Source organism: Petromyzon marinus, assembly GCF_048934315.1.
Source record: "Petromyzon marinus isolate PM22_M1 ecotype Great Lakes invasive population chromosome 80 unlocalized genomic scaffold, UKy_Petmar_22M1.pri1.0 chr80_unloc.2, whole genome shotgun sequence".
NCBI lineage: Eukaryota > Metazoa > Chordata > Hyperoartia > Petromyzontiformes > Petromyzontidae > Petromyzon > Petromyzon marinus.
In genome coordinates, this window is record NW_027422630.1 from 441,211 (window position 1) to 457,866 (window position 16,656).

General features: G+C 56.3%; 2 protein-coding genes across 3 annotated transcripts in view; one reads left to right on the plus strand and one right to left on the minus strand.

The window, feature by feature from the left end:
• Positions 1 to 10,044, plus strand: part of HPS5 (HPS5 biogenesis of lysosomal organelles complex 2 subunit 2) — a 36,943-nt gene extending 26,899 nt beyond the window's left edge. For both annotated transcript variants that reach the window (XM_076058885.1, XM_076058884.1), the window contains exons 14-19: positions 620 to 686; positions 1,331 to 2,343; positions 3,232 to 3,307; positions 5,041 to 5,156; positions 5,266 to 5,722; positions 6,190 to 10,044. In XM_076058885.1, the coding sequence (XP_075915000.1) occupies positions 620 to 686; positions 1,331 to 2,343; positions 3,232 to 3,307; positions 5,041 to 5,156; positions 5,266 to 5,722; positions 6,190 to 6,250 (1,790 nt within the window). In that variant the 3' untranslated portion in view covers positions 6,251 to 10,044. The remainder of the gene's footprint in view (positions 1 to 619; positions 687 to 1,330; positions 2,344 to 3,231; positions 3,308 to 5,040; positions 5,157 to 5,265; positions 5,723 to 6,189) is intronic.
• A 109-nt stretch (positions 10,045 to 10,153) lies between these two features.
• LOC116958640 (uncharacterized) overlaps positions 10,154 to 16,656 on the minus strand; it is a 50,241-nt gene continuing 43,738 nt past the window's right edge. The window contains exons 4-6 of the mRNA XM_076058895.1: positions 15,365 to 15,576; positions 11,646 to 12,903; positions 10,154 to 10,168 (exon numbers count right to left, since the gene is read on the minus strand). Of these exons, the coding sequence (XP_075915010.1) occupies positions 10,154 to 10,168; positions 11,646 to 12,903; positions 15,365 to 15,576 (1,485 nt within the window). The remainder of the gene's footprint in view (positions 10,169 to 11,645; positions 12,904 to 15,364; positions 15,577 to 16,656) is intronic.

Sequence of the window (16,656 nt, forward strand, 5' to 3'; positions counted from 1 at the left end):
GGTGGTTGTTGTGGTTGTGGTGATGTAGGTGGTGGTGATGGTTGTGGTGGTTGTTGTTGTGGTGATGTAGATGGTAGTGGTTGTGGTTGTGGTGGTGATTGTGGTGATGTAGGTGGTAGTGTTTGTGGTGGTGGTTGTGGTGATGGTGGTAGTGGTTGTGGTGGTGGTAGTAGTGGTTGTGGTGATGTAGGTGGTGGTGATGGTTGTGGTGGTGGTTATGGTGATGTAGGTGGTGGTTGTGGTGATGTAGGTGGTGGTGATGGTTGTGGCTGTGGTGGTGGTTGTGGTGGTGGTGGTTGTGGTGATGTAGGTGGTGGTGATGGTTGTGGTTGTGGTGATGGTTGTGGTGGTTGTTGTGGTGGTGGTGGTTGTGGTGATGGTGGTTGTGGTGGTGGTGGTTGTGGTGGTTGTTGTGGTGGTGGTGGTGGTTGTGGTGATGTAGGTGGTAGTAGTTGTGGTGATGGTTGTGGTGGTGATGTAGGTGGTAGTGGTTGTAGTGATGGTTGTGGTGGTGGTTGTGGTTGTGGTGATGGTTGTGGTGGTGGTGGTGGTTGTGGTGATGTAGGTGGTAGTGGTTGTGGTGATGGTTGTGGTGGTGGTTGTGGTTGTGGTGATGTAGGTGCTGACGAGCTGGATGTGGAGGACGCTCGTTTGGAAGACCTCAAACGATCTACGGCTGAGACCCTGTGAGTCATCATCAGCAGCATCATCAGCAACATCATCATCAGCAGCAGCATCATCATTGTCAGCATCATCAGCAGCATCATCAGCAACATCATCAGCAGCATCATCAGCAACATCATCATCATCAGCATCATCAGTAGCATCAGCATCATCATCAGCATCATCAGCAACATCATCAGCATCATCAGCAACATCATCAGCATCATCAGCAACATCATCAGCAGCATCATCAGCAGCATCATCATCAGCATCATCAGCAGCATCAGCATCATCATCAGCAGCATCAGCAGCATCATCAGCATCATCAGCAGCAGCATCATCATCAGCATCATCAGCATCTTCATCAGCAGCATCAGCATCATCAGCAGCATCATCATCAGCATCATCAGCATCTTCATCATCAGCAGCATCTTCATCAGCAGCATCATCATCAGCATCATCATCAATAGCAAAATCATCAGCATCAGCATCATCATCAGCAACATCATCATCATCAGCAGCATAAGCATCATCATCAGCATCATCATCATCAGCAGCATCAGCAGGATGTAGAGACTCAGGGTCACCTCTTCTTGTAACCCCCCCTCCCCCCTCCCCCTCCCCCCTCCCCCCTCCCCCTCCCCCTCCCCCCTCCCCCTCCCCCCAGGCTGAGCGTGGAGGACCCCACAAACTTCCTTGACCCCAGAAGCCTCCACAGGACTCTGTGGAGGTGGTCCCAGCAGCTGTGGCATAGCGTGGCCACGGTTCTGCCTGCCGCTGGTGGTGGTGGTGGTGGTGGCGGTGGTGGTGGTGGCGGTGGTGGTGGCGGTGATGGTGGTGGTGGTGGTGGCGGTGGTGGCGGTGGCGGTGGTGGGGGTGGTGGTGGTGATGGTGATGTTGGTGGAGGTGGTGGTGACGGTGTTTGTGGTGGTGGTGGTGATGGTGGTGGTGGACATGAGAGTGTCAATAATCGTGGTGGTGGTCATGGTGGAGGTCGTGGTGATGGTGGTCACAACGGTGTTAATGGCGGTGGTGGTGGCGGTGATGTTGGTGGAGGTGATGGTGGAGGCCGTGGTGATGGTGGTCACAACGGTGTTAATGTTGGTGGTGGTGGTGGCGGTGATGTTGGTGGAGGTGATGGTGGAGGTCGTGGTGATGGTGGTCACAACGGTGTTAATGTTGGTGGTGGTGGTGGCGGTGATGTTGGTGATGGCGTCAGGAGGAGATTGAGGGCCGTCTCCCCCATCGCCACCCTGCCTGTCTCACTCCACGGCGATGTCCAACGTTTGGCGACGCTGCACTTTGAAGTGATGTTGATCATCGCCGAGGATGGCGGTGATGGTGATGGTGGCGATGACGATGGTGATGGTGGTGACGATGGTGGTAGTGATGGTGGTGATGATGGTGGTGATGATGGTGATGATGGTGATGATGATGGTGGTGATGATGGTGATGATGGTGATGATGCTCATGATGATGGTGGTGGTGATGGTGGTGGTGATGTTGGTGGTGATGGTGATGATGATGGGTTGATGGGGCGCGCTGCAAGGTTCTTGAGCAGCTTCCGGTCTCTCATGGACCTCGTCAGAGTGGAGGAGGCCGTGACGAGGTGGGGGCAGGGGGGAGGGGGGAGGAGGAGAGGGGGGAGAGACATCCACGCCCTGAGGACCATGCTGGAAGGTTACCACCACCATCATCACCATCATCATCACCATCATCACCATCACCACCATCATCACCACCACCATCACCACCATCACCACCACCACCATCATCACCATCATCATCACCATCATCACCATCACCACCATCATCACCACCATCATCACCACCATCACCACCATCATCATCATCACCATGATCATCACCATCATCACCATCATCACCACCATCATCACCACCACCATCATGACCACCATCATCATCACCATCATCACCATCATCATCACCATGATCATCATCACCATCATCATCACCACCACCACCATCATCACCACCATCACCACCATCACCACCACCATCATCACCATCATCACCACCATCATCACCATCACCACCATCACCATCATCATCACCACCATCACCACCATCATCATCACCACCATCACCACCATCACCACCATCATCATCACCATAATCACCACCATCATCACCATCATCACCACCATCACCACCATCACCACCATCACCATCATCACCACCACCATCATCATCACCATCATCACCATCATCATCACCATCACCATCATCACCACCATCACCATCATCATCACCATCACCACCATCACCACCATGACCACCATCACCATGACCACCATCACCATCATCACCACCATCATCACCACCATCACCACCATCACCATCATCACCATCACCACCATCACCACCACCATCACCACCACCATCACCACCATTACCATCATCACCACCATCACCACCATGATGATGGTGATGATGATGGTGGTGGTGGTAGTGATGGTGGTGATGGTGGTGATGGTGGTGATGGTGATGATGGTAGTGATGATGGTGGTGATGGTGATGGTGGTGATGATGTCTCTGTCTGTGCAGTGATTCATTCTTCGACCCAGCCGAGTGTGGATCCCTACAGACAAGATGACTCTGCTCAGCCCGAGCTGATGGCCAGGTGAGACTCTCTGTCTCTCGGTCTCTCTCTGCCTGTGTGTGTGTGTAGGCTGTGTGTGTGTGTGTAGGCTGTGTGTGTAGGCTGTGTGTAGGCTGTGTGTGTGTAGGCTGTGTGTAGGCTGTGTGTGTGTAGGCTGTGTGTAGGCTGTGTGTGTGTAGGCTGTGTGTAGGCTGTGTGTGTGTAGGCTGTGTGTAGGCTGTGTGTGTGTAGGCTGTGTGTGTGTAGGCTGTGTGTGTAGGCTGTGTGTGTGTGTAGGCTGTGTGTGTGTGTAGGCTGTGTGTGTGTGTAGGCTGTGTGTGTGTGTAGGCTGTGTGTGTGTGTGTGTAGGCTGTGTGTGTGTAGGCTGTGTGTGTGTAGGCTGTGTGTGTGTGTAGGCTGTGTGTGTGTAGGCTGTGTGTGTGGGTAGGCTGTGTGTGTAGGCTGTGTGTGTGTGTGTGTAGGCTGTGTGTGTGTGTGTAGGCTGTGTGTGTGTGTGTAGGCTGTGTGTGTGTGTGTAGGCTGTGTGTGGGCTGTGTGTGTGTAGGCTGTGTGTGTGTGTAGGCTGTGTATGTGTGTGTAGGCTGTGTGTGTGTGTAGGCTGTGTGTGTGTGTAGGCTGTGTGTGTGTGTAGGCTGTGTGTGTGTAGGCTGTGTGTAGGCTGTGTGTGTGTAGGCTGTGTGTGTGTAGGCTGTGTGTGTGTAGGCTGTGTGTGTGTGTAGGCTGTGTGTGTGTAGTCTGTGTGTGTGTAGGCTGTGTGTGTGTAGGCTGTGTGTAGGCTGTGTGTGTGTAGTCTGTGTGTGTGTAGGCTGTGTGTGTGTAGGCTGTGTGTGTGTAGGCTGTGTGTGTGTAGGCTGTGTGTGTGTGTAGGCTGTGTGTAGGCTGTGTGTGTGTAGTCTGTGTGTGTGTAGGCTGTGTGTGTGTAGGCTGTGTGTGTGTAGGCTGTGTGTGTGTGTGTAGGCTGTGTGTAGGCTGTGTGTGTGTAGTCTGTGTGTGTGTAGGCTGTGTGTGTGTAGGCTGTGTGTGTGTAGGCTGTGTGTGTAGGCTGTGTGTGTGTAGTCTGTGTGTGTGTAGGCTGTGTGTGTGTAGGCTGTGTGTGTGTAGGCTGTGTGTGTGTAGGCTGTGTGTGTGTAGGCTGTGTGTGTGTGTGTAGGCTGTGTGTAGGCACAGACAGTGAGTCAGGTTTTGTCACGTGACCAGCACGTGACGTTGTGGTGAGGGTTGTCACGTGACCAGCACGTGACGTTGTAGTGAGGGTTGTCACGTGACCAGCACGTGACGTTGTAGTGGGGGTTGTCACGTGACCAGCACGTGACGTTGTAGTGAGGGTTGTCACGTGACCAGCACGTGACGTTGTAGTGAGGGTTGTCACGTGACCAGCACGTGACGTTGTGGTGAGGGTTGTCACGTGACCAGCACGTGAAGTTGTGGTGAGGGTTGTCACGTGACCAGCACGTGACGTTGTGGTGAGGGTTGTCACGTGACCAGCACGTGACGTTGTGGTGAGGGTTGTCACGTGACCAGCACGTGACGTTGTGGCGAGGGTTGTCACGTGACCAGCACGTGACGTTGTGGTGAGGGTTGTCACGTGCTGCTCACGAGCAGCTGGTGCAGCGGTAGTGCGGTAGTGCGGTAGTGCGGTAAACGTCGCCACTGGGGAGACAAAGGCGGCCCGGCGCGGTGCTGGTAGCCACCCGCCCCCCTCGCACTTGCCCCTGCAGCAGCGCGTGAGCTACCTGGGGCGTCTGCGTCTGCAGGCTGAGGGGAGGGGCCGGGGGGGTGCGGCCCGCCCAGCGCCACCCCCGGGCGGAGGCTCTCGAGGCTCTGGCTCAGCGCGCCGACCGGGGACGCTCGCTGCTGAGCGGACCTACAGGTGAGACGAACCTCGCCCCTCGCCCTCCATGCGTTGACACGGCCACCGTGACCCCGGCCACACGGCCACCGTGACCCCCCCCGCTGACCTGCGATCTCTCACCCCCTAGGTTCGACCCCTGACACGGAGGCCGAGTGGAGATTTCTGATCAAAGTTGCCCGCGGCCTTAAAGGGACCCCGCCCACCCCCAGCGCGGTTTCGACGCCTCCCTCGAATCCGGACGATGGAGGCCTCAAAGGGACCCGGGAGCGGCACCCCCGGAGCCTCGGCGGAGTTGCGGCCGGGCCACAGCAACCGGGCGCTGGTGCTCTTAAAGGGGCCCCGCTCGTAGAGGGGACCCTTAAAGGGACCCCGGCGATTGAGACCCCGGTTGTGAAGGGGGCCCTCAAAGGGACCCCGGTGAGCGGGGTTGCGGTGGCCCTCTCATTCCGGGCCGGGCTGCTCCGTGCTGAGGCTCTGCTCGCCGAGGCTGGAGTCCCCCTGGCGGAGCTCCGCGAGGAGACCAGCGGAGACCGGGACTTCCTCCGCCGGTGGGAGGCGCTGAGGATGGCCGAGCACCGGCAGCGGTGAGTTCGTGCTGAGCGGACCCAGAGGTGGGACGGTCATGGGGGTGGTGACGATGGTGATGTTCACGACGATGATGTTGATGATGTTGATGATGTTCACGATGATGATGTTGTTGATGATGTTGTTGATGATGTTGTTGATGATGTTGTTGATGTTCACGTTGATGATGATGTTGATGATGTTGTTGATGATGTTGATGATGATGATGTTGTTGATGATGTTCACGTTGATGATGATGTTGATGTTGTTGATGTTGATGATGTTCACGATGATGTTGATGATGTTGATGTTGTTGATGATGTTGTTGTTGTTGATGTTGATGATGTAGATGTTGATGATGTTCACGTTGATGATGTTGTTGATGATGTTGATGTTGTTGATGTTGCTGATGATGTTGATGATGTTAATGATGATGTTGATGATGTTGATGATGTTGTTGATGTTGTTCACGTTGATGATGTTTCAGATTGCTGATCCAGACGATGTTGGAGCAAACGGACCGACTCCTGTGGACACAGCAGCTGTGATACAAAGACAAAGCTCCCCGTGTAGGCTTAGCAGGCTGTAGGGGCAAGTGCTGTGAGTAGCAGCGCCTGTGAAGGCTACCGGCACTGTGGCACACACAGAGGGGGTGGGTGGCTATCAGCACCACGCACGGCCGCCTTTGTCTCCCCTGTGCTAGCGATGTTTACTACACACAGCACCAGGTACTCATTTGAGGCTGAGTCGACCTAGGAGAGGCCCAGAATCGGGTCAGATAATCGTCACTGGCGGTGTTGGCCGTGAGCGGGAATCGAACCCGGGTTGCCGGGTTCGTAGCGCAGCGTAGCGCTAACCACTACACCCACCACTCCCCACACACAGACAAAGACAAAGATCCCCCATATAGCCTTAACAGACTGTAGGGGCAAGTGCTGTTAGCGAGCACCTATGAAGGCCGGAACGGTACACGAGGGGGTGGGTGGCCAGCACCACGCCCGACCGCCTTTGTCTCCCAAGTGGCAATGTTTACACACCGCACCAGGTACTCATTTGAAGCTGAGTCGACCTAGACACACACACACGACATTCGCCACTAAGGGGCGGTGACGTCACCACGACGCTTGTGCCAGGCTATGTGCACCCTGAGGCCACGTGAAGTGTCGAACGCCCGCTGGCAGGAGGTCACGGGGCAGACCCAGGTGCCACGGGTCGACTGACTGAGATGACTGGCTGATGCACCACCTGTGCCCCCTACTGTGCCAACCTGCTGTGCTTTAGCCACCCGGCGCTCCGCTCGTTGTTGTGAGCGTCGCTCCTCCGCCCTCCGTTGTTGTTGGAGGGCGACTGCCTCCAACTGCCCAGTAGCATCCTTCACAAGCCTCCTCCACAGAGGCCGATCTTGACACCGCTGGTACCAATCATCGGCAAGTCCACTCAGCTCCACGTCCTCCTGCACCACTTCACTCCATCTCTTCTCTAGCCCGTGCCGTGCCCGCTTAGCCCCCTCGATCCGGCCGAACAAAAGCTGTTTCGGCATGCGGTGGCTGGGCATGCGGGCTACATGACCCAGCCATCGCAGCCTTGCCCGCCGGAGGAGCTCACCGATGGGACCTTGCCCAGATCTTTCAAGGATTTGTGAGCTCCTCACACAATCCAGTCTGGTTAAACCCAGGATGGATCGTAGGCAGGCCAGCCTAAATGTTTCTAACCGGCGAAGATGTTCCATTAGGGGGGGTCCACGTTTTGCAAGCGTAAAAGAAGGGAGGGAATGACCGTGGCCGAGAAGACGACACACACACACAGACACACACAAGCTACCAGCAGTGTACAGAGTTTAATACACACGTGTACCCAATGCTTGGTATACCTATACATAGCATCTATTACAAATACACACGTAGCGTGAAACCATAACACACATAGGTAGCATAATGTTAATAGAACACGGCCACAGTGAGTCACACACAGACACGGTCACACAGAGACACGGTCACAGTGAGTCTCACAGAGATACGGTCACAGTGAGTCACACACAGACACGGTCACAGTGAGTCACACACAGACACGGTCACAGTGAGTCACACACAGACACGGTCACAGTCACACAGAGGCACGGTCACAGTGAGTCACACACAGACACGGTCACAGTGAGTCACACAGAGACACGGTCACAGTGAGTCACACAGAGACACGGTCACAGTGAGTCACACAGAGACACGGTCACAGTGAGTCACACACAGACACGGTCACAGTGAGTCACACAGAGACACGGTCACAGTGAGTCACACAGAGACACGGTCACAGTCACACAGAGACACGGTCACAGTGAGTCACACAGAGACACGGTCACAGTGAGTCACACAGAGACACGGCCACAGTGAGTCACACAGAGACACGGTCACAGTCACACAGAGACACGGTCACAGTGAGTCACACAGAGACACGGTCACAGTGAGTCACACAGAGACACGGTCACAGTGAGTCACACAGAGACACGGTCACGGTGAGTCACACAGAGACACGGTCACAGTGAGTCTCACAGAGACACGGTCACAGTGAGTCACACAGAGATACGGTCACGGTGAGTCACACACAGACACGGTCACAGTGAGTCACACAGAGACACGGTCACAGTGAGTCACACAGAGACACGGTCACAGTGAGTCACACACAGACACGGTCACAGTGAGTCACACAGAGACACGGTCACACAGAGACACGGTCACAGTGAGTCACACAGAGACACGGTCACAGTCACACAGAGACACGGTCACAGTGAGTCACACAGAGACACGGTCACAGTGAGTCACACAGAGACACGGTCACAGTGAGTCACACAGAGACACGGTCACACAGAGACACGGTCACAGTGAGTCACACAGAGACACGGTCACAGTCACACAGAGACACGGTCACAGTGAGTCACACAGAGACACGGTCACACAGAGACACGGTCACAGTCACACAGAGACACGGTCACAGTGAGTCACACAGAGACACGGTCACAGTTAGTCACACAGAGACACGGTCACAGTGAGTCACACAGAGACACGGTCACACAGAGACACGGTCACAGTGAGTCACACAGAGACACGGTCACAGTCACACAGAGACACGGTCACAGTGAGTCTCACAGAGACACGGTCACAGTGAGTCACACAGAGACACGGTCACAGTGAGTCACACAGAGACACGGTCACAGTGAGTCTCACAGAGACACGGTCACAGTGAGTCACACAGAGACACGGTCACAGTGAGTCACACAGAGACACGGTCACAGTGAGTCACACAGAGACACGGTCACAGTCACTCACACAGAGACACGGTCACAGTGAGTCACACAGAGACACGGTCACAGTGAGTCACACAGAGACACGGTCACAGTCACACAGAGACACGGTCACAGTGAGTCACACAGAGACACGGTCACAGTGAGTCACACAGAGACACGGTCACAGTGAGTCACACAGAGACACGGCCACAGTGAGTCACACAGAGACACGGTCACAGTGAGTCACACAGAGACACGGCCACAGTGAGTCACACAGAGACACGGCCACAGTGAGTCACACAGAGACACGGTCACAGTCACACAGAGACACGGTCACAGTCACACAGAGACACGGTCACAGTGAGTCACACAGAGACACGGTCACGGTGAGTCACACAGAGACACGGTCACACAGACACGGTCACAGTGAGTCACACAGAGACACGGTCACGGTGAGTCACACAGAGACACGGTCACGGTGAGTCACACAGAGACACGGTCACGGTGAGTCACACAGAGACACGGTCACAGTGAGTCACACAGAGACACGGTCACAGTGAGTCACACAGAGACACGGTCACAGTGAGTCACACAGAGACACGGTCACAGTGAGTCACACAGAGACACGGTCACAGTGAGTCACACAGAGACACGGTCACAGTGAGTCACACAGAGACACGGTCACAGTGAGTCACACAGAGACACGGTCACAGTGAGTCACACAGAGACACGGTCACAGTGAGTCACACAGAGACACGGTCACAGTGAGTCACACACAGACACGGTCACAGTGAGTCTCACAGAGACACGGTCACAGTGAGTCACACAGAGACACAGTCACACAGAGACACGGTCACAGTCACACAGAGACACGGTCACAGTGAGTCACACAGAGACACGGTCACACAGAGACACGGTCACAGTCACACAGAGACACGGTCACAGTGAGTCACACAGAGACACACAGACGCAAGTCTCCAATGTTGAATTGTGAAGTTGTTTCCAAACTCCTGTCTTAAGGTGTAACCTTGCTCTCAATAAAGTTATTCATATTGGCTTGTTACTAAAGGCAGTTCCTAACGAGTGCATACACCGTGTGTGTACGTGTGTGCACGTGTGTGTGTACGTGTGTGTGTACGGGTGTGTGCGTACACTGTGGGGAGCGGTGGTGCAGTGGTTAGCACAGCGGTGTCTGTACACGATACCCGGAATTCACCATTCAGTGACGGTGACGTTAACATGGTGCCTGTGCCAGGCTAGGTGCACTTTGAGGCCACATTCATGATTGTGAGCAGAAGAACATCCCAGAGCCCAGGCCTACTGATGGTATCATAGGCCTTGACCAGGTCAATAAAGCAGAGATGTAGGTCTTGCTGGAATTCCCTACACCTCTGCTGTAGCAGACGGACAGAAAATATGGCATCTGTGCAGGACCGCCCTTTCTGAAACCGCATTGGGGCTCCGCAAGCCTCTCCTCAGCGTGCCTGGCAAGGCGATGTTGAATAATCCTTGCCAGAACCTTTCCCGGCACACTGAGGAGTGAGATGACCCTGTAGTTGTTACAACCACACACAACCACACACACACACACCCATCCACACACACAACCACACACACATCACACACCACACTACACACACTACACACACACTACACACACACCACGCACACACACCACACACACACCACACACCACCACACACTACACACACACTACACACACACTACACACACACTACACACACACCCCACACACACCACACCACACACACCACACCACACACACCACACACACCACACACACACCACACACACACTACACACACACCACACACACACCACACACACACACTACACACACACACTACACACACACCACACACACACCACACACACACTACACACACACACCACACACACGCCACACACCACACACACCACACACACCACACACACCACACACACACGACACACACACCACACCACACACCACACACTACACACACACCACACCACACCACACACACCACACATACACACCACACACACCACACACACACCACACCACACCACACCACACACCACACCACACACACACCACACACACACCACACACACCACACTACACACACCACACACCACACACACACCACACCACACACACACCACACACACACCACACACACCACACACACACCACACACACACACTACACACCACACACACCACACACACACACCACACACACACACCACACACACACCACACCACACACACACACCACACCACACACACACCACACACACCACACACACACTACACACACTACACACACCACACACACACACGCCACACACACACACACACCACACACACACCACACTACACACACCACACACACACACACCACACACACCACACACACTACACACACTACACACACCACACACACACACACCACACACACACACTACACACCACACACACACACACCACACACACACCACACACACACCACACCACACACCACACACACACACACCACACACACACACTACACACCACACACACACACACCACACACACACTACACACACACTACTTCATCTCTTTGTCTCCCTCCAGGCCGTCTTTGTCTCCCTCCCGGCCGTCTTTGTCTCCCTCCCGGCCGTCTTTGTCTCCCTCTTGGCGAGGTCCCACTGCCGGGCGCTGCACCGCGGGGTCGGCACGGCGCTCGTGCGCGAGAAGTTTGAGAAGTCGACGACGAAGCGACCCTCGTCGCTGTCCGAGCCCCCCACCTCGTCGCTGTCCGAGCCCCCCACCTCGTCGCTGTCCGAGCCCCCCACCTCGTCGCTGTCCGAGCCCCCCACCTCGTCGCTGTCCGAGCCCCCCACCTCGTCGCTGTCCGAGCCCCCCACCTCGTCGCTGTCCGAGCCCCCCACCTCGTCGCTGTCCGAGCCCCCCACCTCGTCGCAGGAGCTCAGCTCGTCGCCGACACCACGGCCAACGTCGTCAACGTCATCGTCCACGTGGTCAACGTCATCCGTCACGTGGTCAACGTCATCGTCCACGTGGTCAACGTCATCGTCCACGTGATCAACGTCATCGTCCACGTGGTCAACGTCATCAGCCTCCTCCTCCTCCCTCTCCTCCACATCCTCGTCCATCCGCGAGCTCCCTCTCACGTCATCATCATCGTCATCGTCGTCATCACAACCCCCTCCTCCATGCTGCTTCCAGCCCCGCGTGTCTCCCACGTGGTGTCTCCGCGTGTCTCCCCCGTGTCCCCCGTGTCCCCACGTGTCTCCCCCGTGTCCCCCGTGTCTCCACGTGTCTCCCCCGTGATGTCCCCACGTGTCTCCCCCGTGTCCCCCGTGTCTCCACGTGTCTCCCCCGTGTCCCCGCGTGTCTCCCACGTGGTGTCTCCGCGTGTCTCCCCCGTGGTGTCCCCACGTGTCTCCCCCGTGTCTCCGTGTGTCTCCCCCGTGTCCCCACGTGTCTCCCCCGTGTCCCCCGTGTCCCCACGTGTCTCCCCCGTGTCCCCACGTGTCTCCCCCGTGTCTCCGCGTGTCTCCCCCGTGTCCCCGCGTGTCTCCCCCGTGATGTCCCCGCGTGTCTCCCCCATGTCTCCGTGTGTCTCCCCCGTGTCTCCGCGTGTCTCCCCCGTGTCTCCGCGTGTCTCCCCCGTGTCTCCGCGTGTCTCCCCCGCGGTGTCTCCGCGTGTCTCCCCCTTGTCTCCGCGTGTCTCCCCCGTGTCTCCGCGTGTCTCCCCCGTGGTGTCCCCGCGTGTCTCCCCCGCTGGACATGGGCACGAAGCGGTGACCCCAGACGATGTCCGCGGGGCGGTAGGAGGCCCGGGCCTGGGTGGTGGTGCCGGTAGACTCCACCACTCCCTGAAGCAACACCACCACCTCCAACTGGGGGTGCCTGGGGGGACAGGGGGGCATCATCACGTGGTGAACCACGTGGTGATGGTGATGAACCACGTGGTGGTGGTGATGATAAACCACGTGGTGATGGTGGTGATGAACCACGTGGTGGTGGTGAACCACGTGGTGATGGTGGTGATGATGAACCACGTGGTGGTGCCAGTAGACTCCACCACTCCCTGAAGCAGCACCACCACCTCCAGCTGGGGGTGCCTGGGGGGCAGGGGGCATCATCACGTGGTGAACCACGTGGTGGTGGTGAACCACGTGGTGGTGGTGAACCACGTGGTGGTGGTGAACCACGTGGTGGTGGTGAACCACGTGATGGTGGTGGTGAACCACGTGGTGGTGGTGGTGAACCACGTGGTGGTGGTGGTGGTGAACCACGTGATGGTGGTGGTGAACCACGTGATGGTGGTGGTGAACCACGTGGTGGTGGTGGTGAACCACGTGATGATGGTGGTGGTGAACCACGTGGTGGTGGTGAACCACGTGATGGTGGTGGTGGTGGTGAACCACGTGGTGGTGGTGAACCACGTGGTGGTGGTGAACCACGTGATGATGGTGGTGGTGAACCACGTGATGGTGGTGGTGAACCACGTGATGATGGTGGTGGTGAACCACGTGGTGGTGGTGGTGGTGAACCACGTGGTGGTGGTGAACCACGTGATGATGGTGGTGGTGAACCACGTGGTGGTGGTGAACCACGTGATGGTGGTGGTGAACCACGTGGTGGTGGTGGTGAACCAAGTGATGGTGGTGGTGAACCACGTGGTGGTGGTGGTGAACCACGAGGTGGTGGTGGTGAACCACGTGGTGGTGGTGAACCACGTGGTGGTGGTGTACCACGTGGTGGTGGTGGTGAACCACGTGATGGTGGTGGTGAACCACGTGGTGATGGTGGTGAACCACGTGGTGGTGGTGGTGGTGGTGAACCACATGGTGATGGTGGTGATTAACCACGTGGTGGTGGTGATGAACCACGTGGTGATGGTGGTGATGAACCACGTGGTGATGGTGGTGGTGAACCACGTGGTGGTGGTGGTGATGAACCACGTGGTGGCAGTGATGAACCACGTGGTGATGGTGGTGATGAACCACGTGGTGGTGGTGGTGGTGGTGAACCACGTGATGGCGGTGATGAACCACGTGGTGGTGGTGGTGGTGATGAACCACGTGGTGGTGGTGGTGGTGGTGAACCACGTGGTGGTGGTGGTGGTGAACCACGTGGTGGTGGTGGTGAACCACGTGGTGGTGGTGGTGGTGGTGAACCACGTGGTGGTGGTGAACCACGTGGTGGTGGTGGTGGTGAACCACGTGGTGGTGGTGGTGGTGGTGAACCACGTGGTGGTGGTGGTGAACCACGTGGTGGTGGTGAACCACGTGGTGGTGGTGGTGGTGGTGATGAACCACGTGGTGGTGGTGATGAACCACGTGGTGGTGGTGGTGGTGAACCACGTGGTGGTGGTGAACCACGTGGTGGTGATGAACCACGTGGTGGTGGTGATGATGAACCATGTGGTGGTGGTGGTGGTGGTGATGAACCACGTGGTGGTGATGAACCACGTGGTGGTGATGAACCACGTGGTGGTGGTGAACCACGTGGTGGTGGTGATGAACCACGTGGTGGTGATGAACCACGTGGTGGTGGTGATGATGAACCATGTGGTGGTGGTGGTGGTGGTGATGAACCACGTGGTGGTGATGAACCACGTGGTGGTGATGAACCACGTGGTGGTGGTGAACCACGTGGTGGTGGTGGTGATGAACCACGTGGTGGTGATGAACCACGTGGTGGTGGTGATGATGAACCATGTGGTGGTGGTGGTGGTGATGAACCACGTGGTGGTGATGAACCACGTGGTGGTGATGAACCACGTGGTGGTGGTGAACCACGTGGTGGTGGTGATGAACCACGTGGTGGTGATGAACCACGTGGTGGTGGTGAACCACGTGGTGGTGGTGGTGATGAACCACGTGGTGGTGATGAACCACGTGGTGGTGGTGATGATGAACCATGTGGTGGTGGTGGTGGTGGTGATGAACCACGTGGTGGTGATGAACCACGTGGTGGTGATGAACCACGTGGTGGTGGTGAACCACGTGGTGGTGGTGATGAACCACGTGGTGGTGATGAACCACGTGGTGGTGGTGAACCACGTGGTGGTGGTGGTGATGAACCACGTGGTGGTGGTGGTGAACCACGTGGTGGTGGTGGTGAACCACGTGGTGGTGGTGGTGGTGGTGACCCGATATTGCCTGGCAATCGTCACAATTGCGTTAACCGTCGTCGTAATCGTGAAATTGTGGTAACCGGGGTGGTAACCGGGGTGGTAACCGGGGTGGTAACCGGGGTGGTAACCGGGGTGGTAACCGGGGTGGTAACCGGGGTGGTGACCGGGGTGGTAACCGGGGTGGTAACCGGGGTGGTAACCGGGGTGGTAACCATGGCAACTCACGCGGCGAGCTGTGCGGCAGACAGGCGGTAGAGGGGGCTGGCCGGGCCGATGGGGTGAACCACGACGATGGGAGCCACGAGGAAGAGAATCGACGACGAGGAGGAGGAGGAGGAACCCCCAGCACCACCAGCACCACCACCACCCTCCACCCTCAAGTCCACCTGGTGCAGGAGGTCCACCTCCCCCTCCTGTGTGCGCGAGCCCTCCACCACCTGGAGACAACAGTCGCAGCGGCGTCATCGTCGTCGTCGTCATCAGTGACGTCATCGTCATCATCATCGGTGTCATCATCATCGTCGTCGTCATCGGTGTCATCATCAGTAACGTCATCATCGTCGTCATCGTCATCATCGGTGTCATCGTCGTCAGCAGCGTCATCATCATCGTCGTCATCGGTGTCATCATCAGCGGCGTCATCATCGGTGTCACCATCGTCATCATCGTCGGCGTCACCATCGGTGTCATCATCATCGTCGTCATCGGTGTCATCATCGTCAGCAGCGTCATCATCATCAGCGGCGTCATCATCGTCAGCAGCGTCATCATCATCAGCGGCGTCATCATCGTCGTCATCGGTGTCATCATCAGTGGCGTCATCAGCATCATCAGCGTCATCAGCATCATCAGCGTCATCATCATCAATGGAGTCGTCGTCACCATCGTCGGAGTCGTCATCAGCAGCACCACAAGAAGCCTGAACAGTCCCACGGACAGTGGAGGTGTTCACCTCGTGATGTGTAGGGACGGCTACCACTGGGGAGTCCCCTAACCCTAACACTCCTCTCACTCTCTCATCTCTCTCTCACTCTCTCACTCACTCTCTGTCTCACTCTCTCTCATCTCTCTCTCCCTTACTCTCTCTGACTCACTCTCTGTCTCTCTGTCTCTCACTCTCTCTGTCTCACTCTCTCTCTCTCACTCTCTGTCTCTCTCTTACTCTCCTCTCACTCTCTTATCTCTCTCTCTGTCTCTCACTCTCTGTCTCTGTCTCTCTCTCACCCTCTCACTCTCTCACTCTCTTATCTCTCTCTACCCTAACTCTCTCTCTCTCACTCTCTCTCTCTGTCTCTCACTCTCTGTCTCACACTCTCTCATCTCACTCTCTCACTCTCTGTCTGTCTCTCTCTGTCTGTCTCTCTGTCTCTCACACTCTCTCATCTCACTCTCTGTCTGTCTCTCTGTCTCTCACACTCTCTCATCTCACTCTCTGTCTGTCTCTCTGTCTCTCACACTCTCTCATCTCACTCTCTGTCTGTCTCTCTGTCTCTCACACTCTCTCATCTCACTCTCTC